General features: G+C 52.4%; 9 protein-coding genes across 9 annotated transcripts; 6 read left to right on the top strand and 3 right to left on the bottom strand.

Annotated features, from left to right (window-relative positions):
- Positions 1–2,675: 2,675 nt before the first annotated feature.
- On the top strand, positions 2,676–2,936 carry GUITHDRAFT_41374 (hypothetical protein; the record flags this gene model as incomplete). The annotated part of the gene is made up of 1 exon (XM_005834402.1): positions 2,676–2,936. A coding segment is annotated over one exon (261 nt), but the record flags the coding sequence as incomplete, so codon positions are not given.
- Positions 2,937–3,858: 922 nt separating this feature from the next.
- On the top strand, positions 3,859–4,128 carry GUITHDRAFT_50108 (hypothetical protein; the record flags this gene model as incomplete). Its single annotated transcript, XM_005834403.1, has 1 exon — positions 3,859–4,128. A coding segment is annotated over one exon (270 nt), but the record flags the coding sequence as incomplete, so codon positions are not given.
- A 510-nt stretch (positions 4,129–4,638) lies between these two features.
- GUITHDRAFT_40599 (hypothetical protein) lies at positions 4,639–5,036 on the top strand (the record flags this gene model as incomplete). Its single annotated transcript, XM_005834404.1, has 2 exons — positions 4,639–4,743; positions 4,896–5,036. Coding segments are annotated over 2 exons (246 nt in total), but the record flags the coding sequence as incomplete, so codon positions are not given.
- A 1,189-nt stretch (positions 5,037–6,225) lies between these two features.
- Positions 6,226–7,975, bottom strand: GUITHDRAFT_137633 (hypothetical protein; the record flags this gene model as incomplete). Its single annotated transcript, XM_005834405.1, has 8 exons — positions 6,226–6,315; positions 6,556–6,610; positions 6,706–6,785; positions 6,984–7,092; positions 7,260–7,336; positions 7,390–7,521; positions 7,571–7,642; positions 7,691–7,975. 8 exons carry the CDS (start codon positions 7,973–7,975, stop codon positions 6,226–6,228), a joined length of 900 nt encoding a protein of 299 aa, XP_005834462.1.
- A 722-nt stretch (positions 7,976–8,697) lies between these two features.
- On the top strand, positions 8,698–10,642 carry GUITHDRAFT_106921 (hypothetical protein; the record flags this gene model as incomplete). Its single annotated transcript, XM_005834406.1, has 12 exons — positions 8,698–8,868; positions 8,917–8,969; positions 9,020–9,079; positions 9,125–9,217; positions 9,263–9,360; positions 9,479–9,580; positions 9,729–9,787; positions 9,831–9,857; positions 9,904–10,020; positions 10,082–10,213; positions 10,258–10,344; positions 10,571–10,642. The coding sequence occupies 12 exons, from the start codon at positions 8,698–8,700 to the stop codon at positions 10,640–10,642; spliced, it is 1,071 nt and encodes a 356-aa protein (XP_005834463.1).
- Positions 10,643–11,372: 730 nt separating this feature from the next.
- GUITHDRAFT_106922 (hypothetical protein) lies at positions 11,373–12,833 on the top strand (the record flags this gene model as incomplete). Its single annotated transcript, XM_005834407.1, has 7 exons — positions 11,373–11,823; positions 11,931–11,985; positions 12,028–12,136; positions 12,185–12,241; positions 12,288–12,599; positions 12,648–12,737; positions 12,780–12,833. 7 exons carry the CDS (start codon positions 11,373–11,375, stop codon positions 12,831–12,833), a joined length of 1,128 nt encoding a protein of 375 aa, XP_005834464.1.
- Positions 12,834–12,912: 79 nt separating this feature from the next.
- GUITHDRAFT_137635 (hypothetical protein) lies at positions 12,913–16,829 on the bottom strand (the record flags this gene model as incomplete). Its single annotated transcript, XM_005834408.1, has 7 exons — positions 12,913–12,967; positions 13,027–13,127; positions 13,173–13,379; positions 13,433–13,525; positions 13,573–16,467; positions 16,513–16,632; positions 16,728–16,829. 7 exons carry the CDS (start codon positions 16,827–16,829, stop codon positions 12,913–12,915), a joined length of 3,573 nt encoding a protein of 1,190 aa, XP_005834465.1.
- Positions 16,830–18,155: 1,326 nt separating this feature from the next.
- GUITHDRAFT_69609 (hypothetical protein) lies at positions 18,156–18,533 on the top strand (the record flags this gene model as incomplete). The annotated part of the gene is made up of 1 exon (XM_005834409.1): positions 18,156–18,533. One exon carries the CDS (start codon positions 18,156–18,158, stop codon positions 18,531–18,533), a length of 378 nt encoding a protein of 125 aa, XP_005834466.1.
- Positions 18,534–18,864: 331 nt separating this feature from the next.
- Positions 18,865–21,758, bottom strand: GUITHDRAFT_106924 (hypothetical protein; the record flags this gene model as incomplete). Its single annotated transcript, XM_005834410.1, has 12 exons — positions 18,865–18,950; positions 18,992–19,068; positions 19,105–19,167; positions 19,220–19,284; positions 19,342–19,428; positions 19,478–19,531; positions 19,574–19,607; positions 19,650–19,767; positions 19,822–20,183; positions 20,282–20,348; positions 20,743–20,830; positions 20,880–21,758. 12 exons carry the CDS (start codon positions 21,756–21,758, stop codon positions 18,865–18,867), a joined length of 1,980 nt encoding a protein of 659 aa, XP_005834467.1.
- Between the last annotated feature and the right edge of the window lie 244 nt (positions 21,759–22,002).

The raw sequence follows: 22,002 nt of genomic DNA on the forward strand, positions 1-22,002 counted from the left end.
GAGCAACGCCATTGTAGATGAAATGAAGTTTTGTCGAGCAGTGGAAACAAAGATGAAGAACAGAGAATACCTGAACAAGTACAAGGACTCGCCCTCCATCCATGAAGTTCGCGCGATCTACAAGCCCTCCAAGATGAACAAGAGGCTAGTTGAGAACGCAATCACATCCAAGTGGAAGGGTTGGCCCCGCTACAATGATACCAACTTGGCGTCAGCGTCGAATCTGCACATCTTGGCTACTTACCTCACGAGGCTCGAGAAAGACCTGCAGGGGCTCGCCAACGGCCCGTGGGTCACTCGCACTGGTAGGAGAGATTGGATTGAGCAGGTGAGAAACGCCATGGAGCCCAAGGATGTAGCGAATGCTGTGGTTGAGTTTGAAAGCTGCCTGCAATCCCTCGTGTTTTTGCCCAGCTGGTTTTCGTCGGACTCCCCTGATGCGAAGCCGAGGAGGTGAGAAACTTGTGCTGTTGTGTTCTCGTAGCCCTGAACCTTTTACAGCAGGCGAGGTCGCAAGAAGAAGTCAGAGAGCAGAAACGAAGTCGACTACGACGAGCTGATGAGAGCTGGTGTCTTGGACGATCCCTCTGGAGCTTTCAAGGAGGAGGAGGAGGAGGAGGAGGAGGTGCTCCTCAACTGCTGGGTAGGTGGGAAACGAGCGGCCCCGCTGCACATCAAGTTATCATCGCGAAGCCTGAGGAAAGTCATCCTGAACTCTGCGGCCGATCAGTTCAACAACATGATCTACACAGGAGACCATGCGGTCCCCAGCACAAGATTCAAGTGGATCCGTCGTTGTGTCTCTGCTAAGACAGTCCACTTGCTGTCGATCTACCTCCGCATGCTCGACGACTTCATCAAGTGGGATGGTCTCAAGAGGCCACCAGTTCCTACCAACGGGAAGCTTTACGACGCTCAAGGGCAGCCGCTCCTGGAGAAGCTGATCAACAAGAGAGATCAGCATGGCCTGCAGTATCTCATGCAGTTCTGGAACAACGTCGAGAGGCCCCAGTGGACGTCGCCGGACAGCATCCCGCTGTGGGCGATCAAAGACTACGAGAACCATGTGAGGAAGGAGAACAAGATCTTCTGGTGGAAGGAGTTCGACTTTCATCCTGGAGCTTTCATCGAGGTTGAAGTTGATGGCTACTGGTACCAGGCGTTCGTCCTCAAGTGCATCAACTCGCGGGAGGAAGTGGAGGAGTGGGAGTTTGACCCGGCGCTATTCAATGACAAGGTCGGGATGGTGCTGGTGCACTACATCAGTGGGCGTGATGATGAAGATGAATGGATCCCCAAGGACAGCGTGAGGCTGCGAGAGGACAAGCTGGCAGAGAGGAGGTGCATTCAAGAGCGACTGAAGAGAGAGCACGAGCAGCGAAGGCTAGCGCAGATCATCGATGCTGAGAAGAGAGCCGCGGCAAGAAGTGAATACATCCAGGCCAGGAAGAAGATGCGAGAGCATGAGAAGGCACTCAGAGCGGACAGGGAGAGGGAGAGGATGGCTGAGCGAGAGAGAAAGCTCAAGGCCAAGGCGGAGAAGATGAAACAGCGCGAGTTCGAGAAAGAAGAGAAGATAAAGATGAAGGAGCGGGAGAAGCAAGAGAGGATTGAGAGGAGGCAGCGGGAGCAGGAGATCAAGAAGATGGAGATGAAGAAGGCCAAAGAGCTGGAGCGTGAGCGGCAGCGTATCTTCCAGAGCAAGTCGAGCTGGTGGAAGGAGTTCGAATTCAAGGAGGGTGCCATGGTCGAAATGCAGTGGGACGGGGACTGGTGGGATGCCGTTATCATTCGCTGCATCGGGTGCCCCAACAACACGGCAGGAGATCAGGAGGGTCAGGCAACGCAACCAACTCCTTCTGCTCCCCCTCAAGCCAAACCGGCTGTCGAGCCAGTTGTCGAGCCCGTTGTTGCCCCCGTTGTTGCGCCAGTTGTTCCACCCGTTGTCGAGCCGAATGTCATCGCAGGAGGAGAAGTTGCCATTCTGCCACCACTTGAAGGGTTTGATCCCTCCATGCTTTCTCCTCCTCCCCCTCCCCCCGGCTCGACAACGGGTGGAACAACGAAGAGCTGTCCCGCAGCAGGCAGGGGGAAGTTCTCAGCAGGTATGGACGGCAGACGGTGAAGGAGAAGCTCAGCAGAGCATGCGAGAGCGCAAGTCAGGCAACGAGAACTCCCTCGAGTCCCTCCTCCCCTACACGGTCCCGCTCATGCAAGGGCCCAAGTTCCGCTACCCCGACGACTGGCCGGAGGACGGAGTCTACATCTGTGCTGAGGACGATCGGCCCATCGACGTGGCCCGGCTGCATCGGGTCAATGTGGACCGACTGGTGCGGATGAACAAGAAGAGGTACTCCGGGTTGACCCGGGTCAGCCCCCTCAAGGCTGGAACCTCCTTGGAGCTGCCGCTGCCCCTGGATATCATCATCGAAGACGATCCTCCTCCCCCAAAGGACCCTTGCAAGGTCGGGGTTGTGCTGGTGCACTACGTGGGAGGAGGGGAGGACGAGACTGAGTGGGTCTTCACGTGCAGCAAGCGAATGCGACCCTCGTCGGACAGGCTGTGGAACGCGTTCATCGTCGACACAGGAGGAGAAAACGAGAAGGTGAACGACCCCAACGCGTGGAAGAAGCACTGCAAGAAGGTGCTCAAACGCGTGAAAAAGAACGACAGGAGCTGGCCGTTCTGGGAGCCGTTCTGGGATGATCCGGAGGCAGATCCCGAGACCGCAGACTACCTGACTGTTGTCAAGGAGCCCATCTGTCTGGACTTTGTGGATGCGAGGCTGGAGCAGGACACGTACGGGAAGCCGGAAGACTTCCTGGCGGACATGCGACTGATCTTCAGCAACGCCAAGAGCTACAACCCTCCTGAGCACGACTACCACAAGATGGCCGACAAGGTTTCTGCCTTCTTCGAGGAGATCTGGGCGACCGGTCACGAGGGCAACAACTGGGGGCAAGTCACCCAGAAGGATCCCAGCAAGAGCTTGCTCAAGAGCCAGCAGAAGATCAGACCCCAGCTCAAGAAGAAAACCCCCAGCACCACCCCAGCTCCTGCTCCAGCTAAAGAGAAGACAAAGGAGAAGACAAAGGAGAAGACAAAGGAATTGTCCAAGGAGAAGTCCAAGGAGAAGACAAAGGAGAAACAGCCCAAGACTCCTGGAGACCTGCCGGTGAAGAATCTGACGGGTGAGTTGGAGGAGGTGAAGATCAAAGCTCCTGTCAAGGAATTGCTTCTCAAATGCATCGACGAAATCTTCGGGATGAAGGATTCAGAATTGTTTCGTCTACCTGTAGACAAGCAGATCGCTCCAGACTACTATGAGGTGATCAAGAGGCCGATGGACCTGACCAAGGTCAGAGAGAAGCTGGAGAAAGGAAGGTGAAGATGAAGATGATGCGACTGCTTGCGGTTTCTGATTCTTCCTCTGCAGGTACTCGATGGTCAGCAAGTTTGTGGCTGACATGAGGCAAATCTTCGAGAACGCTTACGAGTACAACAACGAAAACGACCAGGTCTACGAGGAAGCCAAGAGCCTGGAGAAGAAGTTTGAAAAACTTTGGAAGAAAGTTGAGAAGCAGATCGAAGAGATTCCCGCAACAAAACCTGAAAAGGAGAAGAAGGCAGAGAAGGCAGAGAAGGCAGAAGAGCTCGCCAAGACTCCCAAGAAAACACCAAAGTCGTCCAAGGGCAACGACAAGAGCAATGACAAGAGCAATGACAACTCGGCGAAGCAATCGGAGAAAACAAGTCAGGCCAAACCAACTCCAACCAAACCAAGTCAACCCAAGATTAGTCAATCCAAGACTAGTCAAACCAAGGAAAATCGAGAGAAGTCAACGGCGAGGTGTCTCGAGGTGCTGGACAAGGTTTCCAACGACAAACACGCATGGCCCTTCGAGGAGCCGGTTGACGCGAAGAAGTTGAAACTGAAGGACTATCACAAGATTGTGAAAGAGCCCATGGACTTGTCCACGATCCGGTCGAGACTGCAAGGAGAGGAATACAAGCGGGTAGAAGAAGAATTTCACAGAGACATGCACCTGGTCTTCGACAACGCCCTACTCTTCAACCATGAAGGGGATCCCATCCACGAATACGCCGAGCAGCTCAAAATGAAGTTTGACAAGCTGTGGGCCAAAAATGCGAGGCCGGAGGAGGCTGCCGCCAAGAGCGAAACTCCCACGGCCGACAAGAGTGCGAAAAAAGTGTTCAAACAGGAGAAGGAAGCGGCAGCTGAAGCCAGTCAAGCCCCGGCCGCTGAACATGTAAGTGACAAAGTTGAATGAGAGACTGAGAGATGAACTCCCTCCTCCCTCCTCTCTCCTCTCCCTCCTCTCTCCTCTCCCTCCTCTCTCCTCTCCCTCCTCTCTCCTCTCCCTCCTCTCTCCTCTCTCCTCTCTTCCTCTCTCCTCTCTCCTCTCCCTCCTCTCTCCTCTCTCCTCTCCCTCCTCCCTCCTCCCTCCTCTCTCCTCTCTCCCTCTCCCTCCTCTCTCCTCTTTCCTCTCTTCTCTCCCTCCCTCCTCTCTCTCCCTCTCCCTCCCTCTCCGCTCCTTCCCCTCTCTCCTTCCTCCCTCCCCTTCCCTTCCTCTCGTTCTCGATTTTTTCGTGTCTGATGAAATTGATAGTGGTTGGATTGGGCAAAGACGACCATCCAGCAAATGCTCGACGACGAACTTTCTCTTCCCTTCCGAGAGCCTGTCAACCCCGTCGAGCTCGGGCTGGATGACTACTGGGAGGTATGATACATCCTCCTCCTCCTCCTCCTCCTCCTCAATATTATCATCATCATCATCATCATCATCATCATCATCATCCTCATCATATGCATCCACTTCGCCCTCCTCATCCTCATCCTCCTCCTTCTCGTGCTTGCTGATAATCCTCCCAGGTGATAAAGAACCCCATGGACTTGGGAACGATCAGCAAGGGGCTCAAGAGGAGGAGATACTCGTCCCTTGCCCAGGTGGTAGAGGACACGGTGCTAGTGTTTGAAAACGCGATGCTCTACAACAACCGATCAGACCCAGTGAACAAGAGCGCCAAGGAGATGCTTGCCAACTTCAAACAGGAGCTCTCTCAGTTCGAGAGAAGAGCTGGCGGAGCAGGGCAAGCAACCCTAGGTGATACTTCTGCGAAGAAGAAACGGAGCAGAGAAGAGAATGCAGAGGAAGTAGAACCGTCGAGCAAGAAGGGCAGAAAGAGCGGAGGTGACGCAGCAGCAGCAGCAGCAGCAGCAGCAGCAGAGGAAGTTCCGAAAGAAGCATCCACCAAGAAGGGAAGAAAGAGTGAAGGAGGAGCAGTTGCGGAGCAAGTTTCCACAGAACCGTCCGCCAAGAAGGGAAGAAAGAGCGGTGGCGGAGGAGGAGCAGAGGAAGTTCTGAAAGCAGCATCCAACAAGAAGGGAAGAAAGAGTGAAGGAGGAGCAGTATCAGAGGACGTGCCAACAGAACCGTCGAGCAAGAAAGGCAAAAAGAGCAGCGGGGGAGGAGCAGGAGGAGTGGAGGAGAGCGGGAAGCTGGAGATCGGGGCGACAGTCAAGATGCTGTTTGACGACGGGCAGTGGCATGAGGGGGTAGTGGACAAGTTTGACAGCAAGAAGAATAAGTATGAAGTGCGCTTCGCAGACGGGGACGTTCAGATCACATCCTTCCCTGACCCTGACGTGAAGCTGGTGGAGGAGACAGCCTCGTCCAAGAAGCCCCAGCTCCCCCCCGAGCAGGGGTCGAGCAAGTCTCGAGGCAGGAGACCGCAGGATGAAGCTAAGGGAAGTGGAAAGAAGGGGAAGGGAGGACAAGGGGGGGAGCTGCTGGAGGACCCGGAAGCGAATCTTGGGCGCCACGTCAGCATGCTCTTTGATGACGGCGTGTGGAACAAGGTAAATCTCCTCCTCCTCCACCACCACCACCACTGCCTCCTCCTCCTCCTCCTCCTCCTCCTCCTGTCTTGGTCTCTCTATCCTCTCCTTTGCCCTGCTGTCCGCTCCCACCCTCCCATCACCCTTCTCTTGCTTGTCCGCTCCCCCCCCCCCTCTACCAGCGGCGTTCAGCTGACATGGGGCAGGGGGTGATCATCAAGTACCACATGAGGTCGGGCAAGTATCGCATCAGGTTCGAGGACGAGGAGGAGCTCGACGTGCTGCTGCCCAACGAGGAAGTGAAGCTACTGGAGGAGTTCAGCTACACCTAGGGGATCAAAACTTTAATGCACCACCGCTGGCTCTACTGCAGCCCCTGGTACTGCCCCAGGTCTGCCCCGTACTTGTCCACCCCCGTGGTCGTGAAGCCGATGGCCTCGACGGGTCCCATGCCCTGAAGGAGAATGAGACGCAGGAGGTGGCGCAGTTGGGGAGGGTGGGAGAGAAAGAATGAGAGGAGGGAGGGCAGGAGGAGATGGCAAGGACGAGGGGAGGGAGGGAGGGAGGGAGGGAGGGAGGGAGGAAGTGCTTCATCGGTGAAGAGTCAGGGGAGGAGCAGGAGGGAAGGATTAGAGGAAGTAGATGGGCTTGCCTTGCCCAGCGAGGGCTGCTTGGCGTAGCCGGCAAAGGAGACGCTCTTCTTGCTGAGAAGAGACTCGAGGAGCCATGATCCGAAGAACGTCTCCCCCCTGCTGAGTCGTCAGCAGCTGCTCGGAAGAGGAAGAGGAAGCAGGAGGGAGCCGAGGGGACTGTGGACGGGGAAGAGATGGGAGAGGAAGGGTACCTGTGCGTGACTGAGAGGACAGCCTTCTGTGCGATGATGGCGTTGAACGCTGGCTTCAAGGCAGAGGCAAACTTGAGCATCTTGAGAAGAGTCAAGACTTGAAAACGAGCACAAGCATCGTGACCGCACAGAGGAAGGGAAGGAGAGGAAAGTAGAAAGAGGGAGAGAGGAGGAGAGAGTTGGAGAGGAGGAGGTGGAAACAAAGGGGAGAGTGAACAAGAGGGGGAGGAGGGGGGGGGGGGGTTGGAAGCAGAGGAGGGGGAGGGGAATAGTTTGACCTCAATCTCCGCGTTCTCGTCCTTGAGAGCGCTGAATACATCCTCCGGTGCTCCACTCATCCTCGAGTTGAGACAAGCGACAGCAGCGCAATCCTTCGGAATAAGCTCCCTGGATAGCAAACTGGTTCAGACCTCCCCGAAACTTCTCCCCCACCTCCTCCTCCTTTTTCCCCTCCTCTGCCTCCTCCGCCTCTACCAAAGTCTCCAACTCTGCCAACGTCTCCAACTCTGCCAACGTCTCCTCCTCTGCCAACGTCTCCTCCTCCTCCCTGTCACCGGATAGCGGTTGCCTCCTCCACCGTTGCTGCTTCCACGCAGATGATCTTGGAACCAGATGCCACAGCGCTCTCGCACTGGAGGAAGACGTTCAGTCTCACCACCCTTCCAGCAGGGACGAGCACATCACCTCCTCCTTGCTCCTCACAAGGGTCAAAACTTCGATCCCCAGTGCGCTACAGGCCTTCTTCACCTCCTCCAAGCTTGCAGAGGACATGGGTACCAGCACCCCCTCCACCCCCGCAGCCTTCGCCTCAGCCACCTGCTCGCAAGCAGCTGAGCACGAGCAGAGAAATGACTCTTGCTGAGACCTGACGCGACGATGTGACCTCGCCAGTGCGGACGACAGGGAGAGGACCAGGAAAACTTCCCTTGGCTGACAACTGCAACGCAAGTCAGTACGTGCGCATGGTCCTGCGTCCAGCTCTCACTTGCTCTTCGACGAACTTTTCGCAGTCTTGGAGTCCCGACTTGCTGTCAGCGTTCACGAAGATGGCTCCTGCCTTCTCTCTGCGCATCTTGAGGGAGAACTGACGGAATTCCACGCCATGCAGGGCGCCGTCGTCAGCATTGGGATGACGGGAGAACTCGATGGCAACACTGACAGCACCAGAAGCCTTCTTGAGAGCCTTGAAGAGCTTGGTCGAAGCCTTGGCTTCTTTTCCTTCCTCCACTACTCGGAGAAATTTCTCCACCTCCTCTTCGTTGATCGCCATCTTCAACAATCCACAACCCCGGTCCCTCCTGACACGAAGAGCTTGAACACGAGGCCTGAGGGATGAGAGCGTATTGATGCGAGAGGAGGGCGTGAGGGACAAGGAGACATGTGCTGTGGATGAGAGAAGGTAGCAGAGGGTGTGGCTGATGCAGCAGACGAGGAGGAGGACGAAGAGCGGCGCTCTGGCCATGGCGGCCTCCGTTCCTGCGCTTCCTGCGACAGCCCGCCTCAGAAAATGTGAAGCTTGGAATCGAATCAAACCGATCTGACTACCCTGATCCGAATCGAACTGAACCGATTCGGCTCCTCCAATGCACATCAGGGTGAAGACGCTGACGAGGAGGACGTTTGGGCTGGACGTGACGCCTGACGACTCCATCATGAGCATCAAGACGAAGCTCTCCAAGGTTCCCCCTCTCCTCCTCCTTCTCTTTATCTCCCTCCTCTCCTCCTCCACCACGTCCTCTCTCGCCCTCACCTCCTCCTGCTCCTTCTCCCTCCTCTCCTCCTGATCCTCTCCCTCTCCCAATGTCGTGGTCTCTCAACTTCACACTCTCCTTCCTTTCTCTCTACTTTTCAGCCTCTTAGAACCGTTTGCTCGTCCATTTCCTTCATCCATTGCTTTCCTCTTTGCACCAACGCTCCATGAGATTCCTACGCAATTCTGCCGCAACAGCATGCTGTTGACTGTTAGGGGCATCAATAGAAAAAGAATTTTTGATGCATCAGCAGGAGACAGGCATTCCCCTCAAGGGACAGAAGCTCATCTACAAAGGAGAAGTCCTACAGACAGGAAGTGTGGAAACTTGCGGGATCTCCGATGACGATTTCCTCGTCGTCGTCGTTGCAAGGTCACCCGATGAAGTCAGTGAAGTGAAGGAGGTGGACAAGGTGAGCGAGAGCTTGTGCACTGCACCGCTTGTGATGACCGGCGAGCAGAAGAAGTCAAGCTACAACTCAGAGCAGGAGAAAGCTGAAGCCACAAGAGCAAGGTCGAGTCTCTCAGCTGCGGAGCATGGTGGGAGCTCATGGTCGGGTGCAGGGAGAAGGCTCTAGCGTCAGTGCGGAACGACAGCAATCAAGCAGGAAACTTCCCTGTGCAGTGAGAGTCTGATGGAGGAGACGCCTCGAGCCTCACGTGCCGCAGGTTGACCGAACTCATCCAAGCGCTCGCCACCTTCTCGGTCGCGGGTCAACAGTTCCAGGTGCAAGTGGACCCGCGCTACGAGGAGGAGTCCAGGTACATGTGCCCTTGTCCTTGCGCTTCTTACCGCATCCTCGACAGAGACAGGGAAGAAGTTCGTCAGGAGGAGGAGGAGGAGGAGGAGGAGGAGGAGGAGGGAGACGGCGAGGACGAGCACGACCTTGACGGTGAAAATTGCGGTCTGATGATTGATCGATGACATGGACGGGTAGACGAAGATCAACACGATGATGCCTACGAGGAAGAGCACGAAGATGTGACTCTTGTTGTGTCTGCTGTATTGTTCCTGACGGCAAGAGGAGGATGAGGAAGAGGAGGACGAGGAAGAAGAAGACGAGGAGGATGGCGAGGGCATGCTGTTTGAGGACAACGAGTCGCTGCAGCAGCTGCTCGACATGGGTTTCCCTGAGAACAGGGCAAGGAGAGCGATCGCAATATGTGGGGGAAATGTACAGGTGGAGGAGGAGGAGGAGGAGGACGGCAACGAGGGACTTACAAGAGGAGCAGAGGAGCATGGAGTGGTTGCTGGAGCATGAAGGTGATCCAGGCGTCGATGAGCCGATGAGCGAGGATGAGCTGCGATCTCTTGCTCGCTCGCGACGTGAAGTGAGAAACTTGTTGTGCCAGCGGCGGGTCTTGACGCATACAGCAGGAGGTGAACGGCCCTACCAACGAGGTGAGAAGGCAGAGAGGGGAAGGAGGAAGAGATCACAAGGAAGCAGGAGGCCGTGACTAGGCTACGAGAGATGGGCTTCTCCGAGGAAGACGTCACGCACGCGCTGCGAGCATGCGACAACAACTTCGAAGCCGCCATGGCATGGTTGCTCGGGGATCGAGAGGTGAGGAGAAATCGTCATTGCACTGCTGACCTGAGACCCTCTCCTCATTGCTCGATGGCAGGGAGGAGGAATGGAGGAGGAGGAAGAGGACGAGGAAGAGGACGAGGAGGAACAAGAGGAGGAGGAGGGCGGTATCGACATGAGGGGATCGAACTTGAATCCTGCCTTCCTGGACTCGACAGAGATGCGACAAGTGAGGGGAGGGAAGTTGGTCTCCGTCTCTCACCTCCCCCGCAGATCCTGTCGAACCCAAGAGTAGTAATGCAGCTCCAAGAGATGCTGTCTGACCCTGAGAGCATGAGAAATCATCTCAACAACCCTGAGGTTTTCTCCCTCCCTTCTTCCCTCTCTCCTGCCCCTTTTTTCCCCTCCTTCTCTCCATCTTCTATTGCATTGCTATCTCCCTCTCCATCTTCTTTCCAAATCCATTCCCCTTCTTCTCTGCCTCCTCTCTCCCCTTTCGATCTCTTTTTTTGTGTCTTCTTCCTCATCCTCCTCATCCTCTCCCTCACTTCCTTCTCCTCTCTCGCAGCTCATCACTTCATCTCAGATGCTTCAGATCTTACAAGCCTTCAACAACCACAACTTGCAGTATCGACCTGATGACAACGAACCAGCCTAATAAACTCCTACCAATGTCAGCCCCCCCCCACCCCCCTGTTTCGAAATTTATCACCCACCCTATGCCGTCTCGTTATGCCGCCAGACGGATCTCGAAACCATCTCTCCCCTCCCCTCCCCTCCCCTCCCCTCCCCCTCCCTCTCCCTCCCCTCCCCTCCTCCCCCTCCTCCTCCCCTCCCCTCCTCTCCTCTCCTCTCCTCTCCCCCCTCTCCTCTCTTCCCCTCCTCCTCACCAGCGCGTGTCTGTCCCCTTACCTTGTCATCCCTTCTCCTTCTCATCCTCCTCTTCATATTTCATCTCCTCTCCTCCCCTTCTCTCTTCCCTCCCTCGCCTCAGCAATTTTCTACTGAGATTTCTGTTCATCTCTCGTCTGTTTTCCTATCTCGAATGTGCAGCTTCTTTCTACCTATCGTTGCTCCATCGCATTTCATAGCTCGTTCTCTTAGCAAGCTCTCCTCCTCAGGTCGCAACTCCCAGTTCTGACTTGATGCGTTGTCAAGATTGCAGGCACACAGGAGATGCAGAGATGTACATTCGAGCTCTCGTCACGTTAGCATTGGGTCGGTAGCAACAACTTCCTTGCAGCGACGAGCAAGACCAACGGCAGCGACATCATCTAAAACTTTCTTGTTTACAGTCTTTTGTATCATCGTTGAAGCGAATTCCTCCTCTCACAGCGAGGTATCCTTCAGAATCGTTTGTCGACGCGCTGAGAGAGCATCAGGTGAAGATGTCGGAGCCATGCAGAAAGAGAGCGAGGGAGGACCGGGAGGACAGTGAGACCAAGGAGCCAAGTTTTGACGAGCTAGTGGATGCAGCATCGCGAGTGCTGAAGGAGGATGGCGAGATGAATCACAAGAAGGTTCTCAAGACTCTCAAGCAACAGCTCCCGCGCTGGCGCATCACCGACAAAAAGCTCCACAAGGCCATCATGCACATCCGATCCGCTCCCAAGGAAGTGAAGGAACAGGTCCACCTGAACACGGAAGGACGATTGATGGGTACGCCGAAAGGTTTCAATTATGACTTCAAAGCTATTGACGCGATCGATCTTTCCGACAAGATGATTCTCAAGAAGCTTGTCGGTGAGTGTGAAAAAGCTTACAAGAAGAAAAGCTTTTGGCTTGCGGCAAACGCGAAGCCAAGATTCACATTAGAAGCACTCGCAAAGCAAATCTTTGGTGAGCCGTAGAGATGAATTGAATTTATCTTATCATTGCTTTCCCGACAATCATCAAAACAAATGGATTTGACGGTCGGTCGATTGCTTCTGAACAAAACGCAAAAGAATTTCACACAGCCGACGTCAAGGGGTATGATGAGACAAGATCAGGAGCAGAATGGTGATGTTTGTGACGTCACCGGCACGACTTATCTTCATGCAGGTGGGTGCAGTTCAGGGGAACAAAGTCAGCTCATGGCAAGTCCATCGGCTTTCATTGGGATAGGGATGAGTTCTATGCGGACAGAACTGATCAGAACGTCCATCCTCAGGTGATTCGTCGTCGATCAAAAATCGCTTTGAGTCATCTGAACATCTAGATCGGGACTGTGACGTACCTCAGCGAGCATGGAGCTCCTACCCTCGTGCTCGATCAGGTCAGGAAGCAAAATGAGAGCGAGACTCTGACCATGTTGTGCCAAGAGTCCGATTCCCAAAGGAGAATCGCGGGACATTCACTCAGGTGCTCTTAGCCACCCCAAGCTCGGCAAGCATATCTGCTTCGACGGCAGATTTCTGCATGGAGTCCCGGCCGAGCTCTCGCGCCACCTCAAGGAGGATCAGTTCACACGGATCACCTTCCTCGTCAACATCTGGATTTCCCACATCCCTACTGACACGGCGCCATGGCCGGAGGAGGATGTCAAGAGCATGTCCACGTTTTCTCTTCCTGTCTCCTTCTCGCAGATTCTTCTTCGCTCGCCTACTGCCGTCACTGTCGACCATAAATGCCCAGTGGGTTCTGTTCTCACAGTCAGGTCGCTGTCGTGAGACCACCCGCAGGTGCAAGGATTCGCTTTCGGACGGAAGGGGGAATCGCATGAGCTTTGGCTTCCAACACCACGAGGAGGAGGATCGCCGGATGACAACATGGTCATCAGACTACAATCCGAACTTGACTCAACTCTTTCTCAGGTCTTGACCTTCACCAGCAAGGCTCCTGCTCGACTTGTCCGCTCCATGAAATAGCATTTACTTGACGCTTACCAAAGGTGTCATGACATCACAAGAAAACGACTAGAAACGAGGGGGATTGGTCCTTGCTATCTTACTGCTTGGCTGATGCAGGAGCTTTCTGTTGATACATTCCGTCGATAATGTTCCTACACCGACAGAAGTAAGGATTGGAAGGACAAAAAATAAATGAAATGAATGTCGTTACTTGTTCTGTTTCTTGATGAGCAATCGATTCAAGCTTCCATCAGCATTGATTTCTCCAGACTTCTTCGAAAAATGCTTGACGAGGATAGAAAATCGTCGGACCTGTTTTCTATTAGAAAACATTTGCACAACAGAGATTGCGAGCACCTGTTGTGCCGGCACTGCGATCTCTTGATTTGCTGCAGCAAAGCCAGGAAGAAGCCCGTTCGCCCTGAACTTCGTGCAGGCCCTGGCTTTCTGAACAGTGGTTGCATCGCTTTGTACTTTCCTTGTCAGCTCCAGAGCAGGTTCAGCAAGATCGTCTTTGTCTGGGATAGTTGAAGGATCTTCTCCTCTTTCAGCTGCCTCAGATCCCTGTAAAGACAGTCAAAATTTTGTTTTGAGTCCATATCCTTTGGAGATCAAACCTTTGTCTTCAAGACCAGCATGCATGACAAGAATTCTTTTCCGCTCCCTACAACCATGACGTGCGCTACCGCGTCCAGATGCCTCAATAGAACCTGAAGCAAGATACGATCAGATCGATTCTTCTGAGAAAGACACTCACTTTCTCGAGGTTGATTGCCTCGACTTTGCTTCCATCCGACAACTTCAATACACTCTCATCATCCTCGTCTGTTTCTGCTGGAGCTTGACTTGATTCAGCTTGCTTCTGCTCAGTCGGTGCTGCTTGCACAGTGGGAGGAAGTGAATCTTTGCTTGTCGCAGGAGCTTCAGGAGCTGCTGGAGGGGCGGGCGGAGCTGGAGGTTCAACCTGCGGGGCTGGCGGTGCAGGTGGGGGTGGGGGGGGCATCTGCGGAGCCGCCGGAATCTGCGGATGTGATGTAGGCGATTGCGGAGCAGATTTTCTTTCAGCCGGTGGCGGAGCCGGTTGAGAAGATGGAGAAGCAGGGTGTTGGGCAGAAGAAACTGGAGCAGAAGCTTCAAGCTGATCTGAAACTCCGGCGCCAATCTCTTCTTCCTGTGGTGTCTCCATTTCTTGCTGTTCTGCATCTGAAAGTTCGGAAGGACCTGGTCCGTAGTACATCACCTCCTTAGTTTTCACATCTTCAACCTTCCACATGCCATCTGGCATTTGGATTCCTGGTGTCGAGCCTGTGCGCAAAAGGATTCGCCCCCTCCACTTGAAAGATTTGTCATCAAACGCTTCACCCCGGGCTGCGGCCATGCAATCCTGGACTAGACTTTTCCAAAGAGGTGGATTGCACATTGGATGTAAAACAGGAACGCCTTTTCCGGGCATCAGCTGCCTTTCGGCAAAAGCCAAAGGTTTCACACCCTTCTCGCCTTCGACTCCTTGCATTTTCAACTTCTGATCCCGTTTCAAGGTATACTTAATGTTCCCTCCCGCAGTCTTGAAGACGACGTCTAATTGAGAGTCTTGAGGACCAATCAACATTTCATTTAGAATCTGCTGAATCTCATCGAATTTTCCCTTTCCAAAATGAAGGTTGTCAATCGACACCAATTGGTAGTACTCACGGATGCCGTCAAATTTCCTGCCTGTTGGAGTTAACAATCCAGGGACCAGCTGCTCCCCAGGTGCCGTTTCCGCATACGATCCTGGTACTATGCCATCTTTTTCAACATAGAGAGTCTCATTATGGTAGGAGAAACTGATTCCAGGGCTATACCATTCCTGCACTCCCGTCTTTGTAATGATTGGAGCGCGTGGTACCAAAGCTTCATACTTTTTCCCCGTTCGTTCGAACTCTATCAGAACATCTGTTCCAGGCTGACCATCAGTGATAGCATGGGCCCATTCATGAACGGTTTTTTTGTAAACGTCTTGGTAGGGGAACACTTGCACTGGACTTGTTGGAGCGTCACCAATCTTGTGCACCACATCGCCAGGCAAAATCTTCTTCACGTCCCAATCAGCAGAAATATTTTTTGGATTCAAGTGGAATGCAGGTCCGTTCAAATTCAAATGGTCCACCACAACCTCACCTCGATCTTCTTTTTTGACAAATGAGATACCACAATGCACACCACTCAAGTTTGCAACATATTTCTTCTGAGGAACCATTCGTGGGCGCATCACGCGTACGGGCTTTTCATTATTTGGAGACGGAATGTTGATTGCATTGGGATCCACCTTTTTCAGATTGATGAAAGTGGAGAGGTCTTTTTGATCCATAGCGTCTTCAGCTTCAGGGGCAACAATTCCCACAGGTTTTCTAACAACGTTACAAGTGTACAGCTCCCCTTTGAAGTTTGCAAACGTCATAACACATTCTGTGTCTTCTTTGCCAGTGAGAAGATTATGCCAGGTTTCAAGAGGTTTTCTCGCTATATCTTGTCCATTGACCTCTAAAATCCTGTCGTTGACCTTGACCACGTTCCCTAACAAGTCAGCAGGACCATTTGGTATGACTTGTTTTACCCTAACCCAACGATGACCACCAAGGTCTTGGTGGAACACAATGCCGACCTCACAGTCTTCTCGTTTCACACCGGTTCTCCCTTTGTACATTGTTACATCATAAAATTCAGAGTCCGGAGCTCCGGCATGCCGCAATCGGAGAATGACCCTGTCCATCCACAACTTTTTAGAAAGCATTTTTTTCATGGTTGCCAATGGTCGAAAACCGCCACGAATGGGTACTAGTTGATTCCTTTCGTTTCCTATCCCAATGAGCCAGTCGCCTTCTTGAATTTTGTCCTTGCCATATTGCTTGGCAGGTCCGTTATCGATAACCTTTGCAATCCGAATCTGGCCATTACCGTAGTTCTTGAATGCGAGACCCAGTCCAAAGATATCTGATTCCCCTGTCGTAGGCTGATACTCTCTCGCAGGAGTCAAGTCAACCAATGCTGCCTTGGGCGCTACAGGACCTGGACCAGTCGGTTGAGGTGGTGGCGCGGGTGGTGCAGGAGCTTGTTGGGGTGGAATTGGTTGTTGAGCGACCTTTGGCGTAGTTGAAACTTGGAAAGAAATTTGAGGCTGCTGAGGTTTAGGCGCAGTGCCCGATGATCTCACGAGATTAATCTGTGCAAGCCCACCCTTGGCCTTTTGTAACCGCAAGACCATGACAGAGCCTTCCGGTCCACGGAGCATTTCCGCTATTTCGACAGGGTGTACAGTGCGCCCATTTGGTCCGATTCCGTAAAAAACTTTAACACCATCAATTTCGTATATGATGTCACCTATTTCGACATGCCCACTGACATCAGCAGGCCCCCCAGGCTTAATGTGTGTAATCTGGAAGCATCCATCGTCGGTGGAGTCAAATTGAATGCCAATATCAGCTGCACCAGAAACATTTGAAGTCAATGGTTGCTGCGCTCGTTGCTTCTGTTTGTTCGCAGCTTGGTTTGGATCCTCTGGATTCAAGGTACGCTCGAGTAAGACCGCTCGAGCATTGTTTGGATCTCCATTTTTGAAAACTTTGACTTCCACAAAAGTGCCAACAGGTCCCTGGATGTGCTGAACAAATACCTAATGTACGCATAAGATTTCATCATGCGGTTAGTTACTTCTTACCTGGAAAGGCTTTTTGTATACATCGTGATTATCGACTTCAAACACTACGTCTCCAGGCTGAATTTGTCCAGATTTTTCAGCAGAGCCTCCTCTAGCTAAGCGAACGATTTCAAGCTCATTCTTTTCATTTGGTTTCAGAAAAAGGCCAACACCACCTATAAAGTTTGTAAGTGGAAAGCGAGAAGACAAGGTTCACAGGCGAATGAATCACAAACCGATAGGTGTTTGTTGAGCTTGCACTTGATAATTCTCCAGGGGAGGAACTGGAGGAGCTGCAGGAGCTGTGGGGGGAAGAGGTGGTTGAGGCCCTTGTTCATATTGCTGCTGCTGAGGCATGTAGTTCTGCAAAGACGTTTCTGGCATCCACACCGCTGGTTGTGCTATTCAACAGACGTCACAATTTGAAAACAATACAACAAAAGCGAAAACAGTACCAGGGGCATTTGCCTCGTTTTCAGATTCATCTGGGATTGCAAAATACTCATGGCCTTGTCTCTTTCCTGAGTAGTGGAGAGCCTCGAAGCACTGAGAAAATGCAACTCAGGGATTCCTCAATGATCATGCAAAACAAGAGTCTAACTGAAGAAGAATGAGTCATACCTCCACACAAAAGCTTTCTTTGCATTGCTGGCAGAAGAGAGAAGCTGGTGTGTCATCGCATAAATCGCAGATCTTCCTTCTGCTTGCCATGGCTGTTACCGCTGCCGCCGCTCCTCTTCAGAGGATGCTGCCGAACATCACCCCCACCCCCCGGGCAGTTCCACGGGTACCACCCCTAGAGAACTTCGGAAAAGGACTACCCCACTGACATTTCTCCCGCTAGTCCTAGAGGTGCACCGCTACCACAGGCGGTTCATGTCGACAGGACCCTACCCCCATTTGGTCTAGCTACCACCCCCTAATAACTTCAATTTCTCGGACCCTCCGGTGTGACACCGATTTGCAGAGACAGGGGCCTGCCGCAGTGCCGTTCTGCATACCACCCCACCCCCACCCCACCCGCTCCGCTACCCCTGTCAGCCCCTTACCGGTGTTTCCGACCCGGTGGCCGATCGTACATTTGGAGCCATCCTACTGCACCCACCCCCTTAGCCTACCATTGGATTCCGTCCTTTCCTGGGAAAATCCGGGGTAGTATTTCAGGGGGTCAGTTCTTTTTGGCGATGAAAGCCAGACAGGAGGGGTGGTTTGAGTGCACAAATTTGAATTCTTGGTCGAAGGAAGGGGGGTCCCCCAACGCAACAATAGGGGGTGGTAGATGCTAATGCTGTAGTAGGGCCTGGGGTGGGTAGTAGTCGGCCCGGAGGCCTGAAGTTGGGCTTCAAGGTAACGGTCAACCGGGCACCGAGAACTTTGAAACTTTCGAAAGAGAATATTCAAAGTTTGAAGTTCTTGTTGAACTGGTCACGCCCGACAGGTTCTGGACCCGGAGGCCTGCTTGACACTCGACTAGCGCCCAGGAAGCGGCCCCCATGGTGAGCGGAGCTTTCGCTGTCAACTGTGCACCCTTGCCAAGAACGCTGCATGCTGGGATAAGAACAAGAGGATTATCCTCACCCTCTCATGCTTTAATCACGCGGCTACCATATCAAACGAAACAAGCAGAGCAAACAATCTCTTACTTCTCGCCCTTGAGCCCGAGCATGCCAACAGGTGATGCACGAATCAGGTTGCATGCAGCAAGCACAGCCATTCCTGCTGTGACTCTGAAAGGATTCATCCTCTTGAGCTCATGCATTGCATGCGGCGTCTCTGGTGCTACAAGCATGAAGCTTTCTAATGGTTTCAAGAATTTTTGGCCCAGTGTGATGATTTTTGTGTCTTATGCTTTGGCCTTCGTACTCTTTACAAAGGCGCTCTTGCTTTGGCCGCTATCTATCGCATACGCTGTATGGTCAGGGCTAGGAACGGCTGCGACGGCAGTGATAGGCGTCGCGTTTTTCAAGGAAAGCCTGAAACCAGTTCATCTCTTAGGCCTGGCGCTTATCATTGTTGGGGTATCCCATGTATGGTTTCCTTGAAAGGCTCTGACTGGTTTTTATCAGGTTTCAGTGATGAATCTTTGAAGCAGACTGCAACATGCACCTTGAAGACAATGAACCTGTGCGCAACACCAGGAGATGTCTACAATTTCCCCTCATGCTTTTTCCACTGGATTGCAGCATTTTGCACCACAATCCCGCAACGCTACATCTCAACTGTTTCACTAACAAACCTTGTTTTGGATATTAATCAGAAATGCTGTTAGAACCGAATACACGATGAAGTCACCAAGAACTCTCTATTTGGAATCAAAAAATAAGTTCTACACGAACAACAGCACGATAATAAAAATTCTCAACTTTTACTGCACTAGCTCTCTCCTTCGCCCTCGTCAACAACTGCTTCCTTTCCTGCCAGTTGGATCCCTAATCGAGAATGCACCAATTTCTTGTCATCTGCATGAAGCCATCACAGATGTTAAAGCTCGAGAGCAAACCTAGCGATGATGTTGTTGATGATGACGATGCAGTTTTGGAAAGGGTTACGTCAAGCTGCTCGTCACTCAACGGGTGTCTGCCCACAAGTCACATGGAAAAATACAAAAATGACCTCTTGCCCAGCTGGAAGACCGCATGCTGCTGTGAACTTCTTTCGAGAAGCCATGTCAAGCTCCTGACCATGTCAAGCATTCATGATGCGTCATCACAGCTACCCTCCGACTCACAGGAACTTGATGAAGAAATGGACAGATGCTGTGACAGGCCGCGTGCGGCTGTCGATTGGAGCAAACTTTGCACTATGTGAAGTCAACAACATTGACATTGACTCCTTGCATCAATGATTTACCGTGCAGATATTCAGTCGAAAAGGATTTGGGAGCCTCTGTACCTTCTTTGGCAGCGGCATGAAGGATGAAATTGTGGAATCCAGCGGCTGACCATTTCAAGTTTAACAGAAGTCCAAAGTAGCTACCAATACTGACCTGGCCATACTGACAGTATCCACGACGAACGATCAGGGACATTCCATCTTTTCCCTGCCATACAATGAGGAACGATGAGGCAACAAATCCTTGGACCTTAATGGCTTCAAGATATCTGGGACCGCAGACCCTGCTAAGATAAGTTCCAGGAGTGCTCCGTTCTATCACACACCAACGAATGTCTCGACAACCATAGATATCTGATTGCGTCTCAAAAATGTAATTGTGGTGATAAAAACACATCCCAGCATCTTGACAAAAGATCTTATGACACGCTGCACTGCAAGTCGCTGTACAACACATGCTACAAAATGCACTTTGAGTTGAATTCCGAAAGGGGGTACCACATGGACACTTGAGCTTGGAGAGACTTACAATCATCTCTTCTCCCGCATTCAGTTTGTACACGACATCGTCCGAGGACGTCAGTGTGCTCCATTCTCTTGATTTCTGAAATTGCGGAAGGCCTCCCACGAGACGATGGCCGCGATCTGTGGCGCTTTCTGCACAGTAATAGCACATCCGTTGCTTCAGGTCAGGTGAGAACCACACAGCACGGAGATGCTCGTGGAGGTAATGGCTGCATGCGATGTTGTCCTCGAAGTATTCGCTCTTCAAGGAAGGGGCACGATCTACGTGTTTCTTCTCATCACTGTCAACACTCTCTCCTGCAAATATCAAAGGTTGCCCGATCTTGTCGTGAGAGCTGTATTCACGTAAATCATTGACGATCTCATCAAGAGCAACTTCATCTGATGCAATTAAAGCATGACCTTTATTGCTCGCGCAGAAATGCACACTCACCTTCCTGACTTCTCGCTCTCAGTTTCCGTGTCTTTGTTCGTCCAGTCGGCGGACGAGGAGGAGGCCCCTGCATGGCGGTGCTCCGATCAAACTGCCATACCAACTTCGGAACCACCTCTTTCACTCAATCAACCCCCAGTCACCCGGTTGAAACCTCAATTTCACACTGACAGTCGGCGCCGGGCGGCGCCGGGGCCCGGGGCGGCGCGCCGCCGTGCCCACTGGGCCTGAGTCGGAGCCTCGGAGTGACACTGTGCCGGTTACCGGCCGTCTGGCACTGCGGCGGCAGCCTTGCCCCCAATCGGGTGACTCCGACTCACAGACTGAGAGTCAGCGGCCAGCGGTGCGACTGCGGCCTGGCACTGTGCTCTTGTTGACTGACTCCCGAGTCCGGCGCCGCGATCGAACGGTGCCGCGCCTATACTGATGTCGGTGCCAAACTTATTCTCTTATAGACTTACTACCTAGACGAATTTTCAATTTGGTGGACAACATGTCTTGCAATCCTTCCATCACGCTTCTTCTTCTATCAATCTCCTGCAGCTGAAGCTACGAAAGAGTCAGCAAAGACCGTGACACTGATTCAGTTGCAGCTCACCTGCAATCGTTCGATCTCTGAGTTTGAGGTGGAAAGTTCAGAAGAACGTGATCGGCTTGAAAGTACTTGAACATCCGGTGGATTCTGTTGCACCTGATTGAACGCCTCGGGATCACTTGGCATCGTGGTACTCGAGTCTGGCAGCCTGAGAGGAATGTTGTTTCTTCCACGATCGCTGTCAGGTTCACCAAGTCCTCTCAGTGATCTAGTCGAGTCCTGTAGTATAGATGATAATGATGCGATGTCGTCCTTCTTGGGCAGTGACCAGAGCTCAGCGGTCTCTCGCCACACCGGTCTGCTCGCACTGGGAACAGTGTTTGGCCTCGTTCTGTTCAGAAGCGGAACTCTCTCGTCTTCTCTTTTCAGCGATTGAGTTGCACTTTGTTGAGAGAGGAGAAGCAACTTCCATTTGTCACCCGCTGCGATGTCTAATGAAGAAATCAAACTTTGACTTACAAGTGAGAGATCTGCGACGGTGTTGATCCTGCGCCCATGCAGAGCCGCCAGCGTGTTGTACTCCACACCATAGCGCAGAAGAAGTACCGCAAGCGCCCGATCCATGTCCTTCATATCCCATATTGTTGCACTTCCAGGATGGGGCAATGGCTCATGAAAGCTCTGAGAATCGTTCCAGCTCTTCTTTGATAGTTTGAACAGATGCCGGGACATCATGACCTCCATCACTTGCTTGCATTTCATGGGCATCAAGATCTGGTTGGCTCTCATCAAAGACTTCGAATACAATTCCTGCTTTGCTCTATGCATTATAACCTTAGAGTCTCGTTGTAAAGGCAAGCCATCAGCTGACCATGAAAAGGTTCTTGCTTGTCCATCCTGAGACTGAGAATGTGAGAACTCTGCCGCCAACTGTGATTTCATGCTGCCACACTTGCAGACCTCTTCTCATTCAAGTCTCTTCCTCAGCTGGTCTTCAACCTGAGTCCTCTTGCTGGGAGAAGCATCTTTGTTCTGTCAGGCTTTGAAGAGGTCATATAAGAATTTCATATCTTTGAGTGTTACAATTTTCAATTGTCACAGGCTGAATTTGAGAACAGGCTGAAAATTGTACCAAAATCTTCAACGGTCAGTCATTTGACAAGTCACACCACTGCCAAGTGACGGC

The sequence above is a fragment of the Guillardia theta genome (genome assembly GCF_000315625.1).
Source record: "Guillardia theta CCMP2712 unplaced genomic scaffold GUITHscaffold_26, whole genome shotgun sequence".
In the NCBI taxonomy this organism is placed as follows: Eukaryota; class Cryptophyceae; order Pyrenomonadales; family Geminigeraceae; genus Guillardia; species Guillardia theta.